The 26,056-nt window shown below is 38.7% G+C and overlaps 2 protein-coding genes and 1 long non-coding RNA gene across 4 annotated transcripts in view; 1 reads left to right on the forward strand and 2 right to left on the reverse strand.

The window, feature by feature from the left end:
* Positions 1-5,245: 5,245 nt before the first annotated feature.
* On the forward strand, positions 5,246-17,438 carry prodh2 (proline dehydrogenase 2). Of its 2 annotated transcripts, none has more exons than XM_062055767.1 (10): positions 5,246-5,736; positions 9,263-9,453; positions 9,557-9,683; positions 12,420-12,491; positions 12,568-12,648; positions 14,024-14,167; positions 14,713-14,879; positions 16,751-16,861; positions 16,924-17,012; positions 17,098-17,438. In XM_062055767.1, the coding sequence occupies exons 1-10, from the start codon at positions 5,590-5,592 to the stop codon at positions 17,265-17,267; spliced, it is 1,299 nt and encodes a 432-aa protein (XP_061911751.1). In that variant the 5' UTR covers positions 5,246-5,589; the 3' UTR covers positions 17,268-17,438. The 2 variants fall into 2 exon arrangements, with proteins under 2 accessions (XP_061911751.1, XP_061911750.1); XM_062055766.1 differs by having other exon boundaries at positions 5,249-5,820.
* On the reverse strand, positions 5,601-14,983 carry LOC133655525 (uncharacterized). Its single transcript, XR_009827006.1, has 4 exons — positions 14,707-14,983; positions 9,551-9,743; positions 9,199-9,436; positions 5,601-5,851 (listed from the first exon to the last, which is right to left on the reverse strand). It is a non-coding gene; the product is annotated as an uncharacterized LOC133655525 (long non-coding RNA).
* The window catches only part of eif3c (eukaryotic translation initiation factor 3, subunit C), a 28,008-nt gene continuing 19,343 nt past the window's right edge, over positions 17,392-26,056 (reverse strand). The window contains exons 18-23 of the mRNA XM_062055764.1: positions 20,621-20,780; positions 20,476-20,541; positions 20,316-20,403; positions 18,008-18,173; positions 17,872-17,913; positions 17,392-17,797 (exon numbers count right to left, since the gene is read on the reverse strand). Of these exons, the coding sequence (XP_061911748.1) occupies positions 17,658-17,797; positions 17,872-17,913; positions 18,008-18,173; positions 20,316-20,403; positions 20,476-20,541; positions 20,621-20,780 (662 nt within the window). The 3' untranslated portion in view covers positions 17,392-17,657. The remainder of the gene's footprint in view (positions 17,798-17,871; positions 17,914-18,007; positions 18,174-20,315; positions 20,404-20,475; positions 20,542-20,620; positions 20,781-26,056) is intronic.

Consider the following 26,056-nt stretch of genomic DNA (forward strand, 5'->3'; position numbering starts at 1 on the left):
CATCATATTCAAAAAGACTTGAGGCTGCATCAACAAAGTATTGAGCAAAGGATGTGATTTTTCAAGTTTGAATACATTTGGAAAACATTTTTTTTCACATTGCCATTATGGGGTATTTGTCAGGAGTTGCAGGCAGCTTTGGCGAGGTGACCCCAGGATGCAGCAGACGGGAAACAGGAGGTGAGTAAAACAATAATAAACAAAAGAAACACATTCCAGAGGGAGTGAGGGAAAAGAGCAGCGGGAAGGCGAACGCTAAAATAAACGCTTAAGACACAGAACTTCCCTAGCAGAATATTAAGCAAAACAAATGATAGAGTTTAGTATTACGATGCGACATAACGCTGCCAGACTAAATAGAAGACTGATTGGCAACCGGGCTCAGGTGTGTCCTGGTTGCCAATCAAGGACAGGTGTGGGGAGCCAGTATTGTGGACAGAGAGGGGAAGTAACTTCCAACTACCAAAATAAGAGTGCTGGACAGGAACTAAAACACCATACAAACCATTTTGGAATAATGCTGTAAGATAACAACATGTGGAAAAAGTGAAGCGCGGTGAATACTTTCCAGATACGCTGTATTGCAACTTCCAAAAACTGAGACGCTAAAGAAGTCAAGATAATGAATACACTTGGGAACAGTCTGTGCTATATCAAAACATAAAATAATATTGTAAACATGTTCTAAACATTTTAGTTGGCGGCAAGGTACACACGTACAAACAGAATATTAGCATGAATGCTATAGTGCTATTACAAGGAGAGCGGGTCTGCCAATATTGGAGATCAGGCGGGGTCTTCAAAGTGCGGCCCATTGTAGAAATTAAAATAAGTAAAAATACATTAAGAAAACAACAGCCAAATTAAGTAATAGAGCAAAAATAAACTAATGTAAAAAGATTATAAATTCACAATTATAGAGAGATATGCAATACATATGAAATAATTGTCGAAACACTAACTTTTTCAGACAAGAACACACATCTTTTTTTTATTTTTAGAATTTTTAAGATGATAAAACACGCTTCAAAAATGCAGCTAATGGAAGTCAACGTTGTAGCCTTGAAAGCCCTCTGAAACAACTTTAAAACCCTCCATCAACGTTTCATAAACACACTGCAAGTCTATATATAATGTAGTAACAGACACATTCATAACAATATGTAATATGTACAATATTTACCGTATTTTCGTCATTTTAATAATTGCCGGAACTGACTTCTTCCGCGCATTGATTTCCATTTCCATAGCAGCATACGTCCGACTTCCGGCAAGAACTTGTGTTCCTACTTGCGGATTCAAAGGCGAATGTGTTCTATTAATGGAAGACTTGGTAACAGACAACTAAGACTATTTTTGGACATATGAGGATTCACAACCTTATCTTTTTTAAGCTGAATGAACAGAGGATAAACTACTGTTTATAGAAGCCAGCGCGGAGAAGAGGGTGAAACGTTGGAGCAGACGGAAGCCGAGAGTGTGAGGTCGGCGTGACACGAAGAAACTTAAATAAATAAAAATACATTAAAAAAAAAAACAACAGCCAAAGAATTAAGTAATAGCGCAAAAAGGAACTAATGTAAAAATATTGAAAATACACAATTATAGAGAGGTATACAGTACATATGAAATAATTGTCGAAACACTAACTTTTCAAATTTAATCAAATTTTCCCTTGCTGAAATGTTTAACTCACATTATACGCCAAAAGTCGTACACTAATAGCAACATGCTTGAAACTAAACTGTGATTGTAGAAGCAAACATCATGTTCCTTTTATTTTGAGGTTTAGTTTTCTAGATTTACTAGGATTCATCCATCCATTTTCTACTATTCATTTACACAATAATTTCACTGCTTCAACTCTACTTCTTTAAACCTTTAAAAATCTAATATAGTATTAGTGACGTAAATCCTCTTTTGTTTTTACTGCATTGTTACATGACTTAGTGATACAGCAAGTAGTCTTGTCTTATTTGGTATCTTATTTAATCCATTTTTGAGTCTGTTTCTTCCATCAATTTAATTATCGATCATATTTAATGTTGCCTTCACACTGCGCGTTTTACTTGTTCTGTACAGGCCCTCATTCTTGATTGGCAAATGTTTGTTCCATGGGCGTTCCGGATGGTTCAGTAGGTCATCTCAAAGATAAGTGACGAGGCTGGCAAAGGGAGGCCAGTTAATAATTTTCCTCTGCGGACTGATTGACGTGGTGTTAGACATTGGAAGTGGCACCATCTCAATATGTAACCCTGTCTTCAACATGAAAAGTTGACAGTTAACTCGTGCGTTGCTTTGAAAATCAGTACCAATCAGCCATTCAAATATTATACACAGTACACGCCAATTGTTTGGCCACACATTCTCATTCAATGCATTTTCTTTATTTTCATGACTATTTACATTGTAGATTGTCACTGAAGGCATCAAAACTATGAATGAACACATGTGGAGTTATATACTTAACAAAACAAGGTGAAATAACTGAAAACATGTTTTATATTCTAGTTCCTTCAAAATAGCCACCCTTTGCTCTGATTACTGTTTTGCACACTCTTGGCATTCTCTGGATGAGCTTCCAGAGGTAGTCACCTGAAATGGTTTTCACTTCACAGGTGTCATAGTTTTGATGCCTTCAGTGACAATCTACAATGTAAATAATCATGAAAATAAAGAAAACACATTGAAATGAGAATGTGTGTCCAAACTTTTGGCCTGTACTGTATATTACAATTTTAACAATACTATTAAATCAGGGCTTTAAAATATTTAGGAAAATAATGTTACGTGGAATTATATATTTTCAACCCGTAAAATAATAGTTATCATTAAAGCTGTGAGTTGGCAGCACGGTGGACAAGAGGTTAATGTATGTGCCTCACGATACGAAGGTCCTGGGTTCGATCCCCAGGCTCGGGGTCTTTCTATGTGGAGTTTGCATGTTGTCCCCGTGACTCGGTGGCTTCCTCCCACCTCCAAAAACATGCACCTGGGGATAGGTTGATTGGCAACACTAAATTGGCCCTAGTGTGTGAATGTGAGTGTGAATGTTGTCTGTCTATCTGTGTTGGCCCTGAGATGAGGTAGCGACTTGTCCAGGGTGTACCCCGCCTTCCGCCCGAATGCAGCAGAGATAGGCTCCAGCACCCCATGCGACCCCAAAAGGAACAAGCGGTAGAAAATGGATAAAGCTGCGAACAGCGCAGGAGTTTACGCGAGTTGGCCGGCACGCATGGCGCTCACGTCCTTCCCGATGCCCTGACCCACCACCAAAAAATTCAGGACTCCCAAAATATGATTATTTTTTTTGCCATACCTGAAGCGCCCGACTTTTCGTGCATGTTAAGGGCCTCAAAAAGGCGTCGCAACGTATAAAAGAAAAAACACAGGTATAAAATACAATACAATATGTCTCCACTCAAGATGATCTCCTGCTGGCCCCACTATGGACTGGACTCTCACACTATGTTAGATCCACTATGGACAATATTATGCATATTATGCACTTGTCGCCCGGGGGGCTGGGGGTCCCTCCAAGGTTTCTCATTGTTATCCCATTGGGTTGAGTTTTTTCTTGCCCTGATGTGGGATCTGATGTGGCTTGTGCAGCCCTTTGAGACACTTGTGATTTAGGGCTATATGAGTAAACTTTGATTGATTGATTGATTGATAAAAAGCCACTTCAGACTGTCATCGTCATTTGCAGCAATTAGGATCAAGATCTTAACTTGTGACACCGAGTTATTAACGTTTCGCGACGAACCATCAGATCAAAGTTTGGAGTCTTGCCACGCCCACATAATATTTGCCAATGACAGTATCCATCTATGATCACCTAAAGTGCAGAAATGACAGTGAGATTGGTGATGGCGTGGGGCAGTTTTCGCCGCGGTTTTTCAACAGGTTGGAAAGCAGGAGGAAGAACAAGAGCTTTTTTAATCCTACTCCTCTATATTTATTATAATTCATTCACAACAAACATGGTGACACATTTTGTTAATTTTGTAAATATTACCATCTTCTAATATGCTTGTTTGATGTTTTTTACCCACGAAGTGTAGACGTGTGCTTGACATTCCTCAAATTTCTTTCAATTGGACAAAACTTCTTAAAGTTACGATATGTGTTTTGTTAAGCGCATTTAGCGGTGTGAGAAATTTCAAGTCCAGGCCACTTCAGGGTTTTAATAACTGTCTGGTGTATTTGTCAGAAAAAAAATACACAAAGGCAACACATCAAAGTAGTTATTTTGACACAATTCCTCCTTTTTCAGGAGTAACTGCAGAGGACGGTGGCTCTCAAGAGGATATGATGCTGAAAATGAATGGTTTGATTGATTGATTGAGACTTTTTTTAGTACGTTGCACAGTGAAGTACATATTCCGTACAATTGACCACTAAATGGTAACACCCGAATAAGTTTTTCAACTTGTTTGAGTCGGGGTCCACTTAAATTGATTCATGATACAGATATATACTATCATATATACTATCATCATAATACAGTCATCACACAAGATAATCACATTGAATTATTTACATTATTTACAATCAGGGGTGTGGAGGGGAGGGGGGGGGGGGTAGGATATGGACATCAAGTAGTGGACATAGAGAGAGAGAGAGTGAGAGAGAGATCAGAAGGCATAAGAAAAAGTATCTGCATTTGATTGTTTACATTTGATTATTAGCAATCCGGGGAGGGTGTTAGTTTAGGGTTGTAGCTGCCTGGAGGTGAACTTTTATTGCGGTTTTGAAGGAGGATAGAGATGCCCTTTCTTTTATACCTGTTGGGAGCGCATTCCACATTGATGTGGCATAGAAAGAGAATGAGTTAAGACCTTTGTTAGTTCGGAATCTGGGTTTAACGTGGATAGTGGAGCTCCCCCTGGTGTTGTGGTTATGGCGGTCATTTACGTTAAGGAAGTAGTTTGACATGTACTTCGGTATCAGGGAGGTGTAGCGGATTTTATAGACTAGGCTCAGTGCAAGTTGTTTAACTCTGTCCTCCACCTAGAGCCAGCCCACTTTAGAGAAGTGGGTAGAAGTGAGGTGGGATCTGGGGTGGAGGTCTAGAAGTAACCTGACTAGCTTGTTCTGGGATGTTTGGAGTTTAGATTTGAGGGTTTTGGAGGTGCTGGGGTACCAGGAGGTGCATGCGTAATAGAAAAAGGGTTGAACGAGAGTTCCCGCCAGAATCCTCAAGGTGCTACTGATAATTGTTGGGAATAAAATGAGAAAACTATTTCAGTGTTGATTTGCTTGTCCTAAAATGGAGGTAACCCTTGTGGACTAATGCCAAGGGTCCTAGAGGATGTTTGAGCTCATTTTCCTAAAGTCACTCATTAACCGGCTCAAAGATAAACATTTTTCTTGTTTCCACCGTCAGAGGAAGACCGAGGTAAAGTGTTGGTAACAAGTCTTGGATTGACTGTTGCCAACGCAAGGCTGGATTAAATAATAACAGTAATAAGACTTCCTCTCCTAAATGTGAAAGGACCAGTTCGACAACTTGCATGTAAACACTGATGCACACCCAGAGAACCCAAACAAGGAAGACGCAACGGCTGCGAACTCCACAGAGGGAAGATGATGTCTACTTGCCTGCGCAGCTCACGCCTGTACAGTCTCTCTGTGAGGCTTATGGCCACAGCCTCCCACAGGATGGTGGTTACGGACAAGTCGCCTGACCTCCTGGCCGCCTCTTTGGCCTTTGAGGATCCCAGAGCATTCCAGGTGAAGAGCACGGGCGAGTTAATACGTGCTCTGGGTGTATTCCGCCTTTGCTCCTTCCCTGTCTTGGTGAACAACTGTGACAAGGTGAGCCATGCAGTCTGATGGTCTGCAAAACCTGTGAGTTTATTGATTGATATGCATCAGCTCTTCACATGTTTCTAAATAAATACAATAAATACACTTGCTAGTACATGTAACCCTGTACTTCAGAACCATCGTCCACCTACACATCTTTATACGTACAGACGTGTATATACAAACCCTGTTTCCATATGAGTTGGGAAATTGTGTTAGATGTAAATATAAACGGAATACAATGATTTGTAAATCATTTTCAACCCATATTCAGTTGAATATGCTACAAAGACAACATATTTGATGTTCAAACTGACAAACATTTTTTTTTTTTAGCAAATAATCATTAACTTTAGAATTTGATGCCAGCAACACGTGACAAAGAAGTTGGGAAAGGTGGCAATAAATACTGATAAAGTTGAGGAATGCTCATCAAACACTTATTTGGAACATCCCACAGGTGAACAGGCAAATTGGGAACAGGTGGGTGCCATGATTGGGTATAAAAGTAGATTCCATGAAATGCTCAGTCATTCACAAACAAGGATGGGGTGAGGGTCACCACTTTGTCAACAAATGTGTGAGCAAATTGTTGAACAGTTTAAGAACCAACCAGCTATTGCAAGGAATTTAGGGATTTCACCATCTACGGTCCGTAATATCATCAAAGGGTTCAGAGAATCTGGAGAAATCACTGCACGTAAGCAGCTAAGCCCGTGAACTTCGATCCCTCAAGCTGTACTGCATCAACAAGCGACATCAGTTTGTAAAGGATATCACCACATGACCTCAGGAACACTTCAGAAACCCACTGTCAGTAACTACAGTTGGTCGCTACATCTGTAAGTGCAAGTTAAAACTCTCCTATGCAACGCGAAAACCGTTTATCAACAACACCCAGAAACGCCGTCGGCTTCGCTGGGCCTGAGCTCATCTAAGATGGACTGATACAAAGTGGAAAAGTGTTCTGTGGTCTGACAAGTCCACATTTCAAATTGTTTTTGGAAACTGTGGACGTCGTGTCCTCCGGACCAAAGAGGAAAATAACCATCCGGATTGTTATAGGCGCAAAGTTGAAAAGCCAGCATCTGTGATGGTATGGGGGTGTATTAGTGCCCAAGACATGGGTAACTTACACATCTGTGAAGGCACCATTAATGCTGAAAGGTACATACAGCTTTTGGAGCAACATATGTTGCCATCCAAGCAACATTACCATGGACGCCCCTGCTTATTTCAGCAAGACAATGCCAAGCCACGTGTTACATCAACGTGGCTTCATAGTAAAAGAGTGCTGGTACTAGACTGGCCTGCCTGTAGTCCAGACCTGTCTCCCATTGAAAATGTGTGGCGCATTATGAAGCCTAAAATACCACAACGGAGACCCCCGGACTGTTGAACAACTTAAGCTGTACATCAAGCAAGAATGGGAAAGAATTCCACCTGAGAAGCTTAAAAAATGTGTCTCCTCAGTTCCCAAACGTTTACTGAGTGTGGTTAAAAGGAAAGGCCATGTAACACAGTGGTGAACATGCCCTTTCCCAACTACTTTGGCACGTGTTGCAGCCATGAAATTCCAAGTTAATTATTATTTGCAAAAAAAAATAAAGTTTATGAGTTTGAACATCAAATATCTTGTCTTTGTAGTGCATTCAATTGAATATGGGTTGAAAAGGATTTGCAAATCATTGTATTCCGTTTATATTTACATCTAACACAATTTCCCAACTCATATGGAAACAGGGTTTGTATATGTATACATATATATACACACACACACACACACACACACACACACACACACACACACACACACACACACACACACACACACACACACACACACACACACACACATATATATATATGAATATATATATATATATATATATATATATATATATATACACATATATATATATATATATATACACATATATATATATATATACACATGTGCCGAGCTTAAAGGGAAACTGCACTTGTTTAGGAACTTTGCCTATCGTTCACAATCATTATGAGAGACAAGAATACCAGGTTTTTTTATTTTCAGGATTTTAAAGATGATAAAAAATGCTTGAAAGATGCGGCTAATGGAAGTCAACATAGCCTTGAAAGCCCTCTAAAACAACTTTAAAACCCTCCATCAACGTTTTATATACAAACTGCAAGTCTATATACTGTATAATGTAGTAACAGATACATTCATAACAATATGTTATAAGTACAATATTTACCGTATTTTCGTAATTCTAATAATTGCCGGAACTGACTTCTTCCACGCATTGATTTCCATTTCCATAGCAGCGCATGTCCGACTTCCAGCAACAACTTGTGTTCCTACTTCCGGGCTTAAAGGCGAGTGTGTTCTATTAATGGTGAACTTGGTAACAGACAACAAAGACAACAATTTTTTGGACAAATGAGGATTCACAACTTTCTAGTTTTTAAGCTAAATGAACGGAAGATGAACTACTGTTTATAGAAGCTAGCGCGGAGAAGAGGGTGAAACGTTGGAGCAGACGGAAGCCGACAGAGTGAGGTCGGCGTGACATGTATCTGTAAAAGTGGAATTTGGAGACAAGCCATTTTGACATAAATGGAGTGCTAACCCAAATAATCCGGAAAAACATCCCCGGCCAGCTGGACCAAACACACAACTACCCATCGAGGGAGTCACACTTAATATCGATCATGATACAAGCAGCACGTCATGCGTGTTATTACAACTACAGTACATACCCTGTCTGGCTATCTGTGTAAAAACAAAAGATGAAATGTGGGCTAATACTTTACAAATACTATAATGTGATTGTTCACTTTTTTCAGTCAGTACTGATTGGTCTCGTATCGCAGTGTTGTGCATTACAAACTCAAACGCGTTTCGTGCTGACGTATAAGCTAGCTTATCTCTTGCCGCAGTTAGCTTTTACAGCTAATGCAGAAGCATGCCGACGTGTTACTACTCTAGAAAAAGAGTTCCTCAGTGTTCGCTCTTACAATAACAATGTCACTACAGCTTGGTTATTATGCAGGTTACGGAATGTAAATGAAGTATTGGTGACGGTTTTTGAATGCTTTTTTAAAGTGATTTAGACTTTAGATTTTTACATGTTAGAATGCAAAAAAACAAACTAAAAACTTTTGTCTTCTTGTCTTTCATAATGATTGTGAACGAGAGGCAACATTTTAAAATTTTTTCTCCTTTAAGCACATGGCTACTTTCAGTATTATTTGCGTATTAATAAGCGGGCGTGGTGACACGTCTGCGGTCGATTTCAAGTTAATTGCGATGTGACAAACTAATGTGCTTGGATTTATACATGCGAACACTTTAATACATCTGAAGTTTTACTTGTGTATGCTGTTTTCTGGATTTAAACTTACATCTATTTTTAGTAGGAAAGCCACACAGATCTCTTTACATGAGACCCCTGTTGTCTCTTTGCAGCTGATGTCCGTGGCTCGCACCATTCTGGGTAGGCGCCTGTTCTCCTTGCTGCTCAGGCCCACAGTCTACGCTCAGTTTGTGGCCGGAGAGAACGAGAAGGAGATCTCCAAGTCCATGGAGAAGATGAGCCTGCTGGGACTGAGGCCCATGCTGGCCGTCCCCATCGAGGAGGATCTTGGGGAGAGTACAGGGTCAGGATGATGATTTAAGCTTAAGTACTAATAGGCAAAACAAAAGCACATGATAAACACTTTACACATTTGTTACTATGCTGTGTGTGCGTGTTACCTGCAGAGAGAAGCGATATAACGACAACATGGAGGCCATGTTAGAATGCGTGCGCATGTCACACAGCAATGCCTGGAGCAAAGATCCCATGATGCAGCTGAAGGTCACGGCGCTGCTCAGCCCTGAACTGTGTGTAAGGAAGGCCTCTCTTCATCCTCCTCCATTAGGACCAGGGGTGTGCGAGGAACAGCAGCTTGAGAAAAATAAAGAAAAAACATGTTTTAAAAAACCTATCAAGCTAACTCAGTCACAAAAATAATATTTTTTTGCAGTTTGCAAAAAATCTTAAAGTCCTAAATAAAATGAAATAAATAAAAATGTGGTTTAAGAAAGGGAAAAGAAATGCTCAAGAACAATACAAATATTTAACTCGCTGGTAAAATAAAATTTGCTGTCAAAAGCAGAGCAAGTGAGCATACACTGATTCTGGTCTGAGCAGAAAACTACACAAAATATAAAAAGGAGATTTCCTTAAAGTATTTTGGAGTTTGAAAACTGCTACAATTAATCTCCAAACTGTGGTATGAGAACAACTTGTGGTACACTGTCTCTTTCTAGTGCACCACAGATTTCGAAAATTAGATAAAAGTATGATTCATTTGGTAATATAAAGATAACATATTTGTAAAAATAGCATAGGTAGCGAAAATCGTGATCCGAGCAAAGCAAAGAAACAAAGCAATTTTTAAAAAACCTAATTGTTATAGGTAGTATTTGGTGTCGAGACTACCAATTCTTAATTGGTGGGTCAATGCCTTGTGGCGATGTGACGTTTGCGAACGAGTCGAGTCTTGTGAACAACTCTTTTAAGTAAACGATGAGTACCGCGTGCAGTTGCCAGTCCTTCGCTTGCAAGCCGCTACTACTCACGCATCTCAATAAGTGATAATATGGTGCAAAAATTACTTAATTTCAAGAGTTTAATTAAGACAAAGAGACCAATAAATGCTCAGGAAGTTTTTGTAGTTTAATCATTTTTTTTATTAGTGTGTGAATAGTTTACATTGTAAACTTTACAATATCAAACTTTTGGACATTATTTCACATTAAATGAGACACTGAATTTGTTTTGTTTTTCAGCTGTAAACTAAAGAGAGAATAATGTAATTTAAAACATTTGTACGCACGTACAACACTTAAGACCTTCAGTATATCAGTATGTGGAATTAAATTATGGAATGGATTAAGCAAAGAAATCAAACAATGTACTAATATGATCCACTTCAAGAAACTCTTCAAACTTAAAGTGTTTACAAAGTACAAAGAAGAAGAACCATGATAAACATTCTGAATTTATTTCATCCATCCATTCATTTTCTAGATAATCTTACTTATCTCACCATATGAAATATAACTTACTTCACTAATTATTATTGATTGATTTTTTTTAATTGTTATTATTTATGGAGTATATTGTGAATGCATTGAGAACAGGAAGTGAACAAAAGTTTTAGCAACTGTTATGTAAAGGAAAAGGGGTAGGATTAAATAAGCTCTGCTTCTTCCTACTCCTTTTCGAACATGTTGAATAGAGAAACTGGAAATTGTGATGTATCATGTTGTATGCATGCATGTTCCAAATAAACACAAACTCAACTGTATTCATTAAAATTATTGAGAAATTCAGAAATACACTCTTAAATTATACCAACGTAGGTCTTTGGGTGAGTCCTGTAGCCCAGTGATTCTCAAACTGTGGTACGCGTACCAGTAGAGGTATGTGGGCTCCATCTAGTGATATGCCAAATTATCACTTAACTAAGTATTCAAACACAGTGTTACTGTTAAAACTGGGTGTAATGTTACAGTGGCCAAAAATATATCACATACTTGTTAATGTTGGTCATTATGCTGGTAATTGGATAGCCAAATGTTTTCTGAGGTGATACTTGCGAGAAAAAGTTTGAGAACCGCTGCTGTAGCCAAACGAGTTGAGAACTATGCTAAATTGTACATCTTTATTAACACCTGCGTCCTGGACATTTTAGAACATACAGTAAAGGCCAAAAGTTTGGACACACCTTCTCATTCAATGCATTTTCTTTATTTTCATGATTATTTACATTGTAGATTGTCACATCAAAACTATGAATGAACACATGTGGAGTTATGTACTTAACAAAAAAAGGTGAAATAACTGAAAACATGTTTTATATTCTAGTTTCTTCAAAATAGCCACCCTTTGCTCTAATTACTGTTTTGCACACTCTTGGCATTCTCTCGATGAGCTTCAAGAGGTAGTCACCTGAAATGGATTTCACTTCACAGGTGTGCCAGAGGCTCACCCAGAGAATATCAAGAGTGTGCAAAGAAGTAATCAGAGCAAAGGGTGGCTATTTTGAAGAAACTAGAATACAAAACATGTTTTCAGTTATTTCACCTTTTTTTGTTAAGTACATAACTCCACTTGTGTTCCTTCATAGTTTTGATGCCTTCAGTGACAATCTACAATGTAAATACCAGCTCAGTAGCCTTGTGGTTAGAGTGTCCGCCCTGAGACTAGGAGGTCGTGAGTTCAAACCCCGGCCGAGTCATACCAAAGACTACAAAAAATGGGACCCATTGCCTCTCTGCTTGGCACTCAGCATCTAGGGTTGGAATTGGGGGTTGAATCACCAAATGATTACCGAGCGTGACGCATGCTGCGGCTCACTGCTCCCCTCACCTCCCAGGGGGTGAACATGGGGATGGGTCAAATGCAGAGGACAAATTTTACCACACTCAGTGTGTGTGTGACTATCGTTGGGACTTTAACTTTACATGAAGAAAAGGCATTGAATGAGGAGAAGGTGTGTCCAAACTCTTGGTCTGTACTATATATGAATAATCCATATCTGAAAATGTTACTAAAATGGTTGTGTCCATCCAGGTCAAACTCACCACCATCATTTCCAAACAACCCTACGACCTTGACCTTCTGGTCAGAGCCATGAATGGAGAGGTGCGGCCACACTACACCATGTCACAATCCCCTCCTCCTTCTAAACCTTTAAATGATTTCCCCCCCACATTTCTAGACTGTCAACTTCCCCGGTTTGGAAGAGAGTGAGGCGGCGCACTTTCAATGTAGCCTGCGGCGACTCAAGCAAATAGCCCAGGCGAGACCATGAATGCCACACCGTCAATAAAGTATGGAAGTAGAATTGTCTCACATCCACTTATATATATATCAATATGATATGAATACATATGCATATATTAATAAATATACAAATACAAATGTGGTATACAAATAAATAGATAATTTGTATAAATAAATGCGTATTTGTAAATATATTTTTGAGATTTGAAAATATATACAAATAAAATGTATAAATATAAAAATGTGACATACAAATAAATCAAGATTTTGTATAAATAAACGTGTATTTGCAAATATATTTTTGAGATTTGAATATAAATATGCTCGATTTTGTCTTTGTATTTGTATTGAATTTGCATATGTGGATCGCTTTTTTGCTTTTGTGTTGATGAGACATTCCTCCCACAAACCAGATGCACAAATAAATGTGACCTACACACTCCTCTGAACAACCAGCAGAGGGCACTGCAGCCTGATAAGAGATCAGTATCTAAATCGGGACAAGGTCATTAAACGGCATTGATACAATAAAATAAGCAGCAAGCACGGTCTTTCAGATTAACTGGATAAATTAGCATTAGCTAATACAACGCTAACGTTAGCTAGCTCAGGCCCGTTGTGCGTTCTCTCTATAAAGACGGAGATCATTTTTGTGCAGAGAACTCCGGGCATTTTGCATATAATGCTTTGCGACCCAGACCGCTCTGGCTGCAGTGCCCTCTGCTGGTTGTTCAGGGGAGTGTGTAGGTCACATTTATTTGTGCATCTGGTTTGTGGGAGGAATGTCTCATCGATACAAAAGCAAAAAAGCGATGCACATATGCAATTTCAATACAAATACAAAATCAAGCATATTTATATTCAAATCTCAAAAATATATTTACAAATACACATGTATTTATACAAATTCTTGATTTATTTGTATGTCACATTTTTATATTTATAAATTTGATTTGTATATATTTTCAAATCTCAAAAATATATTTACAAATATGCATTTATTTATACAAATTATCTATTTATTTGTATATCACATTTGTATTTGTATATTTATTAATACATGCATATGTATTAATATCATATTGATGTATAAAAATGGGACCCATTACCTCCCTGCTTGGCACTCAGCATCAAGGGTTGCAATTGGGGGTTAAATCACCAAAAATGTTTCCCGCTCGCGGCCACCGCTGCTGCTCACTGCTCCCCTCACCTCCCAGGGGGTGATCAAGGGTGATGGGTCAAATGCAGAGAATAATTTCGCCACAGCTAGTGTGTGTGTGTGACAATCATTGGTACTTTAACTTAATATGTAAGTTGATGTGAGACAATTCTACTTCCATAATAAAGCAACAAACGAGATGGCTGACACACACGTGACTTGTGTTTCTCAGGCTAGCGTCAACAAGGTGCGCGTCCTGGTTGATGCAGAATACACCTACATGAACCCAGCACTGACCCTGGTTACCATGGCGATGATGAAGAAGTTCAACAAAGATGGCGCCTGGATTTGGAATACGTACCAGTGTTACCTGAAGGCAACCATGGCTCTTTCTAAAATTGAATACTTACATCTGTAGATACTAATTGATGTACACTGCGCATATAGATACTGCAAATGTTGACAGTTTTTTGCTGTCCCAAAGCCTTTTTAATGTTGTTGCGTACTTACCGGAAATGACGATCACGCGTTCGCTACGTAGCCAAGATGGCGACTGCTGAGGGTGGGTTTTTTTTTGTTTTTTTTTTGTGTTGCCAGACGTGCGGTAATGTCACCCTCTGTACAACCCCACGCCCAAATCTGTGAAAGTAGCCCATGCTTATTTACAGTCAAATGGGGGCGCTGTTTGTCAGTGGCAACAAATCTTAGTTAGTTGGTTGGGGGGGGGGGGTATTTTTCGTCCAAATACAATAATTTAAGGTTTCTGCTGTGATAATTTGTAAATTCGCATTTGGCAATCTTAAAATGCAAACTAAGTATGGAAGTGAGCGAATTGAGACGAGTCACAACTCCTTTTTCATTGATACGGAAATAAAGATTTTTAATAATAATAATAATAATACACTAAATACTTACTTTCAGGAGACTCGGACTCTCCTGCTGGAGGCCCTTGCTCAGTCCAAGGATGGAGGTTTCTGTCTGGGGGTAAAACTGGTGAGAGGAGCTTACATGGACAAAGAGAGGAAGCTCGCAATGAGAGAAGGTCGCCCGGATCCCGTTCAAGACTGCTGGGAGGACACAAATAACAAGTGGGAACATAAAGGATCGCTTTAACCAACGTTTATGACTGAATATTATGCCTTAAAAACAAGTGTAACCCTAGTATTCCTGGGCAAGCATGTTTTTCATTGTTTGTTTTGGATAACTTTTTGGTACAAAAGAAAAACAGCACCTCCTGCTGGATATAATGGTGGACTGCGCCAGTGCGCCTGAAACATACAAATCACTTGTTGAAGTAAAAGTATTTATCACCTAAAACAGGGGTGTCCAAACTTTTTCCACTGAGGGCCGCACACTGAAAAATCAAAGCAAGCGGGGGCCATTTTGATATTTTTTATTTTAAAAACCAATACAATAAATGTATAAAAAAATATACATTTAGGCCGCCACTCAGGCTTGATCCCGGTGAGCCCAAAGAGTTTTGGTAAAAAATGTGTAATTATTTAGTATTATTATTATTATTCAAAGTTTAAATCTCTAGATCAACATTAGGTCTATCTGTCAAAAAAACGTTTTTAAACATTTGAGTTGTATGCCCTTTTTGTCAAAGAAAACCCAGGTTTTTTATGAAAAAAACCCCACCAACTATGCAATATTTTCCCCCAATTAAATTTTAAAGTAGAATATTTGAGAATATAAAATAATTGGAGCCTTAAAAAGGTCAATAACTCATAACAACATTGACATTTTTTGAGCAATGAACACACGCAAAAAAAAAAAATCCCTCTAAAATTATTGGGGATCCAAAAGGGTCCTACTCATTAAAGTGTTAAAAAATAAATTATACTTTTTTTTTTTACTGATTACTTTTAGCACAATAATCTCAAGATCAGTTTCAGATCGGTCCGTCAATTCTAAGTTTTATTGTTGTTTATGTTTTTTGTTTGTTCGTTTTAGGCCCTTCTTTTAAAAAACAACAGCTCAGTTTTTTATATGGCAAACACAAAATATGCAACATTTTCCCCAAATAATATCTCAAAGTGGAATATTTGATGTGACTTAATTGGAGCCTTGAATAGGTCAATAATTCATAATGACGTTGATTTTGATTAAATATTATTTTTTAAAGAAACAGCCAACATGGCAGCTTTTTGTTATTAGAGTAAACATTGCAACATTTTCTTGTTACATTTCACCTGTTTGCTCTTTTATACCACGTTTTTTGTTTTTTTTTTAATCGTATTTTTAGAATGTGTCGTGGGGCCGTTAAAAAATGACCTGCGGCCCGCACTTTGGACACCCCTGACCTAAACGGAACATTAAATGCCTAAGGGTTTTATGATTTATTTATTTTGTTAGCAATTTCGCATATTTCCTGATTTAAAATTATATGTGGTATACCTTGAAGCGGTGGTTCTCAAACTTTTTTTTCCCACTCAGTACCACCTCAGAAAACACTTGGCTCTCCAAGCACCACCATAATGATGAACAAGGCTGAGGTTTTATTTAACAAGTATATTTAATATTTTTGGCCACTGTAACATTACACATAGTTTGAACAGTAACACTGTTAGAATATTTAATTAAGTCATTCTGGCACACCACGAGATAGAGCCTGCATATCACTAGTGGTACGCTACCAGTTTGAGAATCACTGCCCTAAAGGATCACATTCAATTTAATTATATATCCACATTTATATATATTCTTTAATTATCCTAATTATTCACAAATGGGCTCAAAATTTATTATATATACACATATATATGCACATAGATACATAGTAAATGTCATATTTTTATTTTACATACTTTAAAAATAGTGAAAAAAAATAGCATTATTTTATGTTTATGCTTTTGAAGGTTGATAAATGTTATATTTGTCACGACAGTATTAAGATTCCAGATTGATGTTACAAGAGACAGATGTCAAATGTCTTACCTAATGTCTGATTGTGCAGTTATAACAGCTTGCTAGAGGTGATGCTGAAAGTCATCGCCCAGGACCCTGAAAGCTACAGGATCATAGTGGCCACGCACAATGAAGAGTCAGTGAAGCGAGCGGCCGAAGGGTGAGGTGAAGGTCACACGAAAATAGGAGTTAATGTGATCTCATCTATTGTTCCATTTACAGGGTTGAAGAACTAGGCATTGACAAATATGGCGGCTCCGTGTGTTTTGGTCAGCTTTTGGGAATGTGTGATCATGTCTCCCTCACACTGGGTGAGATTTATCAACAGGAAGTCATATCTAACAAAATGCCTGGTTGTCATGGAAACTGATCCCCTCTCCTGCTCTTCCCCTGCAGCTAAGGAAGGTTACGCCGTGTACAAGTCGGTACCTTACGGCTCGGTGGACGACACGCTGCCCTACCTGGTGCGTCGGGCTCAGGAGAACCGCACCGTGTTGCAGGGAATCCGAAAAGAGCGAGACCTTTTGAGGCAGGAGTTTCTCAGGAGACTCAAACGCTCAAGTTGAGAGCACGCTAGACATTTGATATTAAGAGGAATTAGGTTGGTAGCAGGTCAAATCTAGCGGAACGTAAACACTGGATGTGAAACAGGCCAGATGAATTTACTTGTGTGAAAAACTTCCAAAAATGTGCACTTTAATTGCTTTATTTCTGGTTGTAAACAATAAAAACGTGTTTGTCATACTTTGTGGCACATGCTTACTGGAGATGTGTTCAAAAGTGTTATGTGAGTCCAAGAGTAGGAGGGTGGCAACAGACTATTCAAGATGGTTTATTTAGATAACTGATCACACTGCAAATAAACTGTATGGTTCCAACTCAGCACAAACAGCGTTCAATCAGATGGTGCAGCCAGGTGGTGCTCGATGATAAAATGGAATGTAAATATGCCAAGGTCAGTAGTTGCCTTGGTTCTGATTCCGGTAGCCTCCACGCTGGTAACCACCCTGGTACCCACCCTGGTAACCACCCTGGTACCCACCCTGGTAACCACCCTGGTAACCACCCTGTTTGGACTGGTAACCGCCCTTCTGATCTGTGGAGGCCACAACAATGACAGTCAGGAGATGTGAAACTAATCTGCATAGAAATATATCTTACTCTACATACCTCTCTGGTATGACTGTTTCTGTTGATATCCGCCTTTCTGATCTGGAATGCAAGTGGCAACCAATTAACAACTTTTAGCAACGGCTGAGTGTACAAGTGGTGAGTGCAAAAACACAGATGGGTAATTGGAACCAACCTCTGTTGAAGTAGCCGCCATAGACGCCCTGCTTCAGGTCAAAGACACGCTCGTTGTTCTCCACCAGGCTGCCCAGTTTCTCAGCCAGCTGCAGGGCCATGTTCTGCAGGGAGGTGGGCTCTGTGCGGTGCATCACCACCGTCTGTGTGGGCTGGTCCAGAGAAGCCTGCCACAGAAGGGAGCGTTAAATACAAACGATTGCAGCCCTTTCCACAGGGTTTGAAAGGCCACATGATTTTGCAATGCATTGTGGGGGCTGGGTAGCCATTGTTGCTGGTCCAAGCTTTTGTTTACTTGGCTGTACTGTACCCGAGGCAGTTGCGGGTCATGCATTTCACACCTAGGCCTTCAGTGATGTCCTACTTAGTCTGACTTTAATAAATACCTCTCATAATACCATAATTTATGTCACCACATAACCCCGGCTGGAGAAATACCATACAGAACCATACTTGTGCACAACTCTGCATTGAATCACCTCAATATTGAACAAAATGGGCTATTTTCCAGCATATTTAAAAATCAATAAACCCGCATCAGCAATTAAAACATACCTCTATATGGTAATGTCAAAATTAAAATAACTGTAAAAACAAATGAAACCTGAAAAAATAATGTAATTAAATATTTGAACTCACAATTTGCAGCATTCGTTGGAAGCTGTAACCCAGGGGTACCGAGTGATTCGATTGGAAGCGGCATGTAAACCATTTCACCGACTGGGACAGGTTATCTAGCTCGGAGTTCGGCCGACCTCGTCACAAGAGATGTAGCTTCTCTTGAAATATCCTTCTTGAAAATGGCTTTGCAAGTATATATCTGCAAACTAACCAACGTTTTGCTGTCCTTTGGCCATCGTGGGTTAAAAAAGCAAGTAGATTTCATATTTCCCTATTAGCAAAGTGTGGCTCCGGTGGGGCTCTGTTGATTTGCATTGCGCTTCCTGCTTTTGCAACTTACAACTTGTGATTGGATACTCACTTGTGAGTCACAAGTGAGTATCCTATCAAAGGAGGCGTTTATGTCACGTTCAACGTGTGGCAACGTAGGGAGGCCTACTGTCAACAACTGGTGATCTGATTGGCTATCGCAACTGTATCAACTGTAGGTGCCCTGTTAACCGACACTGCACAGACCGCCGCACTGCTGATTCAGAAGGCCTTCTGCAGATTTCATACAGCTCTGGCAACAAGCTAGCTGAATTCTGATTGGATAAAACAGCAACAAAGGAGGCTAAAGGAGAATACGATAAATACTTTTATATATTTAGGGAAAGCAAATTCAAAATAAGTAACTTTTATCAATTTATGATCATGATTTATGTTAGGCCAGCAGAAAAAGCCTTGCTGGCCTTGACGGCCTACTACTGAACCGTGGTAATGTGAGAGAGAGCAACAAACTGGATTAAAATGGATCGTACCAAAACAAAGTGGTCCCTTTTCCAAAGGCTTGTGACCCCGAAAAATAAGTAAAATTGGTGGATTTTATCAATATGAGCCCGTCCAATAGACATGAGCAAGCTGCCAGTGGCCCGAGTCGTCAATGATGTCAGTTTTTATCCAGGCCATTTCGGAATGCTAAGTCGGTAAAGACTCACAAGCAAACCAACTTTGGGTGGGTGCAGGACCTCGGAATTTTACATCAGAAAGAGAAGACATTGGTCCTTTCAGAGGTAAATCACCAGTACTTGTCACTGTGATGTCTCCTGGAGAAATTTGTTTGAAGGTAAATATCTTTTTAAGTCTGAAACACAGTGTGCATTGATGTAGGAAATATTTAAGGTCTTCTCAGTTATTGATCTATTAATATAGGTCTTGCTTTTTTTTCCAAAATACTGTGCGTTGTTGGTAGCTCGCACCTAGCTTAGCTGATGCTAACTTCTTACTAAATGCTACGTGCGCAATAGAATAAAACAGGCTTTTATTAAACATTCTGTGAAAATGCAGTGAACACACCAACATGTACCAAGTGATGGTGTTAAAAGTCATGTTTGATCGTCTCACGGCTCCTATCCAGGTTGTTCATTCTCTTCATTAGCTCACTAACCCGACTTCTTTAGGTTTGCTTCTATGCTGGAAATGACAAAAATCTCAAAAAAATATTTTTCTTCTTCCCTGAAGCGATCATGACAACCACTGTGGCAGTTACTGATGTTGCATGTTAGTGCTATGTTTTAAACTTGTTAAAAAAGACTTGCATTCAACCATGTAAATAAGCTATTCAGAAGCCAGCAAGACCCAGAATGCATTGCGTTTACTACTTAACACTTCTGAGCTCTACAAGTCAGGAGGAAGCCAGGAAGAGTTACCATCAGTTCCTCGTTGATAATCATTTTGCTGATGATGCTGTGAACTGTAGCAATCTCCAACTCAAACATGTCGGCGAGCGTCGCCATGCTGGAGGACACATTCAGCAAATTGAAGAAAGGTTGCTGTTTTTATTGAGTGAATGGATGTGTAAAAGCTGACCTGATGGAGTCGTACACGCTGCTGTACGTGAACAAGTACGTCCTCAGCGATTCTTCTTGGATCTTCCTATGGAGCATAGAAGAGTCAGAAAGTGAACAAAATGCAAATAAAAACATACAACAACAGAGTTGGTTTATGTACCAACCTGACGAGCATCTCTCGCACTCGCTGTGTCTCGGGAAACAGGTCCCACACTTTACTATTCATCTTCTCATTAATGATGAAAGAGTGGCAGGTGCGCCAGTCTCCCATTTTCATGGCCTTGCTGGCTGCCACCACATGCTCCCGCATGCTCTCTGGGGGTCCTGGATGGTGGACAAAGCAGGAAATGTAAGGCACATGTATAAAGATAAATTGTATTTTTGTTGACATTAAAAGTACCCAATGGCGGCGAAGCAAAAGATCACCTAAATGCAAGTCATTGACGGTCCCCTTATGATGCAAAATATACTTTTTAATAGTGTAGTAGTGTTTCTAAAGCAGAGGTAACCAAATTGGGGCCCACAGGCCAAATTTGGTCATTTTGTTTGCCAAAGGGTGGCTTCCAAAATATAATCCATATTCATGCAGATCTCTTTCAAACTCACACAATCATTGATGGAATGTCCGCAAGGCTAAATAGTTGCCATCTATAAAACATGACAATATTTACTACCATACTTATGTCTGTATTAGGAATGTAACAAAATAAAAATTTCCTATCACAATCTCTTGACCAAAATGATCACGTTATCATTATCACGACAGGGTTCCCCTTAATGTAATTGAATGTGGCGCGTCGCCATGGCATTTTCATTACCACCACACCTTGAAAATATGGTGGGGTTTTTTTAACTTGAAAACAAATTAAAGTAATATATTGTAGCCCCCAGAAAAAAATCACACAAAGTCTGACACTATTTTTAATCAATCCAATCTTATGATAACAAACGGCACAATTCCAACAGCTCTAACATCCCGTTAAAACACAGCCGCGCTTCCCCCAACACACAACACTTCCTCATTTTCCGCCAATCACCTTTCAGGCACGGACGATGTGTTTGCAAACATGGGAAAAACTAACATCAAATCCAAACTACACAAACATAAAACATTAACACCAGCTGGTCGTTACAGTATGAATTGATATATATATATAGCCTATTATTGACAAGTGATGTACCGAAAACTCAACCACTGGAAAAATACTTTTATTACTGAAAACTGCGCCGACGAAACCGGATGTAAACAAAACACAAACATTGTCTGGAGCGAAGTCAGCATGTCTGCAATGTAGATGTAATTTCAATATACTCCAAGATATATCCGCGGATAGCCATCCACAAAATGTGCACATTTTAAGAGGATGGTGGCGGCTTTTAAAAAGAGAAAGTCTAACTGGAGCAACAGTGCGAAGCAAGTGTAACGTCATGCTCGCTGCAGCTCGCCTCTTTCGTCAGGGACATTGAGGGACAGAAAAAGTCTCTAAACATGAGTACATTTTATGATAACAACAAAAAAAGATGCTAGATTTGTTACTAGATGTTTTTAATAAGAAAAGCTATTCAAACTCTCTAGAAACTTGAAAACATCTCAAAAAAGTACATTGTTGAATAAGCAGCAACATTGAAAATATGGCAAAACGATAAAAAAATACACGTTAATACTAACAAATAATACATTTGTTTTTAAATGTATATACACATTTTATGAGCATTTAAAAAAAAAAGTTATACATCATCATAGCAAATTATTAGATGACGTCATGGGACCACGCCGCCACCAACACAAATATCTTTGCAGTCTAGTCGAAACCCTGCACAATATTGTTAAATGTGCTCAAAAAGTACTTATACACACAATGAAATCTATTGAGTCAGTTTAAATAAATTTAATCATCAAATAACTAAAATAAATAGACACACCGTTAGAAAAACCAACTATTTTGCATTAGTTGTAAAAACACCTGTCTTGTATTTCTCTTAGTATAGAACAATCACTTTAAACTTAGAGAGCACATCGTGTAATAAGTAAAATTTAACCGCTTAGTTGCTCAGACAGCAATGTATTTAAAGGGGAACTACACTTTTTTGGGGGAATTTTACCTATCGTTCACAATCATTGTGAAAGACATGCCAACAGATCTATTTTTTTTATGCATTCTAACTCGTAAATGTAAATAAAAGTCTATTCACAGCAGAGCCAATAGGGGGTCCTCTATTTCGCCCATAAAACCCAATAAATAACTATCCAAAAAGCGCCAACAATACTCTATTTACATTTCGTGACTTAAATATAATATATAAGTATCAGTGATATTGTTATTATAAGCGCTAACCCAGGTGGCGGCATGATCAGGAGCTTGTGTGCTAATGTTGACATGATCAACTGATGAGCTGCTTCCTTGTTCGTTAAACTTTATTCTAGATCATAAATCATGCCTCTCACCGGAATAGTAGAAATATGAGGACGTATTCCAACAAGCTGGTACATTTTGACAGCCAATTTAGACCCGTAAATAGCGAGAACGACACGGAAAGACGCTTGGGTTCACCCCCCTTTTTTTCGCGAGGATTATGAGTCATTCTTCATCTAAATGGGAATATATGAACATCCTAGCAGTCGGCATCCTATTGACAGCAAACCTTGGACAGTAAGTGATGTTTTATTATGCTCTCATAAAGCCTGCAGTGAGTTTTAATCAGTGATCCAGTTGGAAAAAAAAAAGCGAACGTTGTGATGTGTTTTGGAAATTAACGTGCCGCTTGTGCTTAAATTGATCAAAGTACGTAAATATTAAATGTTATTATAAATATGTTTGTTACTACATTACATACAGTATATACTTACAGCATGTATATAAAACCTTAATTGAGGTGTTTGGATGTTTTGAAGGGTTTTATAAGCAGAATAGAGCGGCTCCCATAGGCTCAGCTTGTAAGCAATCTTTTGATTATTTAGAATGCATAAAAAAATAAACATCCGTCTTCATGTCTTTCATAATGATTGTGAATGATAGGCAAAATTCCCAAAAAGTGCAGTTCCCTTTTAATAGGGAAATTGTTAATGTCTATTGTTTTCATGTTAGCATTTAAGCTAGCATGCTGCCAGTCATTACGTGAGTTAATCAAAGTGCAGTTATCAATCACGGTTTTTCGATAATTTTAATTCAAAACAGTAATAGTAACTCTAGGGAGTTTTACCGCCGTCATCAATAATACCAGGGCTCGAATTTAACCACAGCAACCGCGGCAAGTGCCCTTGACCAGCATCTACGGCAAGAACATGCCGTGACCACCCTTGACTTTTTACTTTTTAACTGACTAGGGATGTAACGGTAAACGGTATAATGATAATTTGCGATAAAATTCCCGACGGTTAGTAATTCTGTCTATTTTTTTAATTAACGAAAATCCGTCATTTGTTAATGCATTCTATCGTCTTTTGGCTTGATAATCATGGCAGACAAACTACAGACTTTGCTCCGGAGATTTCCCCTCGGAGTAAACGGAGCCAAGCGCTTGGTTTAACGTAATTTTCCCTCGCTTCCCGGCGTGCGTTTAAGTGCGCACTGTTGTTTTTAGATGGAAACCGGTGTGGACAATATTGGCGACAGATAAATGATAAATAAATGGGTTATAATTGTATAGCGCTTTTCTACCTTCAAGGTACTCAAAGCGCTTTGACAGTATTTCCACATTCACATGGTGGGAGCTGCCATGCAAGGCGCTAACCAGCACCCATCAGGAGCAAAGGTGAAGTGTCTTGCCCAAGGACACAACGGACGTGACTAGGATGGTAGAAGGTGGGGATTGAACCCCAGTAACCAGCAACCCTCCGATTGCTGGCATGGCCACTCTACCAACTTCGCCACGCCGTCCCCAGATGCACTTGCCCCCACACTAAAAGTATACAGCGAAGGAGATAACTATTTGATGTTGCTTTTATTTTCTTAGTACAGCGTCCATCAGCTGCTGTGACTAAAAGTTAATGACGTCAGGAAACATGCAGCAGGCGATGTGTCGTGAACGTTGTCACAACTTGTTTAAAAAGTCTTTAGTTTGTTTACTGGGATGCTCACTCGTCCTTTATTCAACTGCAAACTGTATCAGTGTTCAAATAACATCAATACTATCTAAAATGTCATTGACATTTGATTATTATTATTAGGGGACGGCGTGGCAAAGTTGGTAGAGTGGCTGTGTCAGCAATCGGAGGGTTGCTGGTTACTGGGGTTCAATCCCCACCTTCTACCATCCTAGTCACGTCCGTTGTGTCCTTGGGCAAGACACTTCACCCTTGCTCCTGATGGCTGCTGGTTAGCGCCTTGCATGGCAGCTCCCGCCATCAGTGTGTGAATGTGTGTGTGAATGGGTGAATGTGGAAATACTGTCAAAGCGCTTTGAGTACCTTGAAGGTAGAAAAGCGCTATACAAGTATAACCCATTTATCATTGATTTATTTATTATTTGTATATCATATACTTGTGTATACCGTAATTTCCGGACTATAAGCCGCACCTGACTATAAGCCGCACCAGCTAAATTAAGGGGAAAATACAGATTGCTCCATATATAAGCCGCACCCGACTATAAGCCGCAGGGTTTTGATGTGTAATTACTGTAGTATATAGGGGTTCCTGCTACCACGGAGGGGATTGTCGGGACAGAGATGACTGTTTGGGAACGCAAAGCGTCCCATTTATTAACAATAAATCTTTAAATTATTCAATCAAACTTTCACATCTTTGACATGGCGAACAGCATTCGTGCAGAGTAGAAATAATACAACGGTGCAAAGTAATACAAAGTGCTCGCCTGTACGTTATCAAAATAACCAGCCTACCGGTATATGAAAAGTCAGTCTTTAATCATTGTGTCATCGTCTTCCTCCTGCGTACTAAAACCACCGAAATCCTCTTCGTCGGTGTCGGAGAAGAACAGGCCGTAAATAAGCCGCACCCTTGTATAAGCCGCAGGGACCAGAACGAGGGGAAAAAGTAGCGGCTTATTGTCCGGAAATTACGGTATATAAATATATATGTATAAGGTATATATCATATATTTGTGTATATATATATAAAAATATATATGTATATATATATATATATATATATATATATATATATATATATATATATATATATATATATATATATATATATATATATATATATATATATATATATACATACACACATATATATACACAAGTATATGATATATATACATATATGTTTATATATATATATATATATATATATATACACACACACACACACACACACAAGTATATGATATACAAATAATCAAATGTCAATAAATTGAAATAGTATCATACAGTGTATGACTTAACTTGTAGTAAAGTTGTGTATAAACGAATATATAAAACGCCATGCAGTTTTCATTCCATTATTGTTTACATCAGCCGACTTATGTTCAACATTCACACACACACAATCTATATATATATATATATATATATATATATATATATATATATATATATATATATATATATATATATATATATATATATATATATATATATATATATATATATATATATATATATATGAATGCTTTGGGGCCCCTGCCTCGAA

The sequence above is a fragment of the Entelurus aequoreus genome, linkage group LG08 (genome assembly GCF_033978785.1).
Source record: "Entelurus aequoreus isolate RoL-2023_Sb linkage group LG08, RoL_Eaeq_v1.1, whole genome shotgun sequence".
In the NCBI taxonomy this organism is placed as follows: domain Eukaryota; kingdom Metazoa; phylum Chordata; class Actinopteri; order Syngnathiformes; family Syngnathidae; genus Entelurus; species Entelurus aequoreus.

What these genes read in the sequence shown, in the direction of transcription:
- prodh2 (XM_062055766.1), top strand. Translation starts at nt 5,590, where the DNA reads ATGATGTCTACTTGCCTGCGCAGCTCACGCCTGTACAGTCTCTCTGTG. An exon ending in GACTCAAGCAAATAGCCCAG is followed by an intron (nt 12,649 to 14,023) that starts GCGAGACCATGA and finishes TGTGTTTCTCAG; the next exon opens with GCTAGCGTCAACAAGGTGCG. An exon ending in TCATGTCTCCCTCACACTGG is followed by an intron (nt 17,013 to 17,097) that starts GTGAGATTTATC and finishes CTTCCCCTGCAG; the next exon opens with CTAAGGAAGGTTACGCCGTG.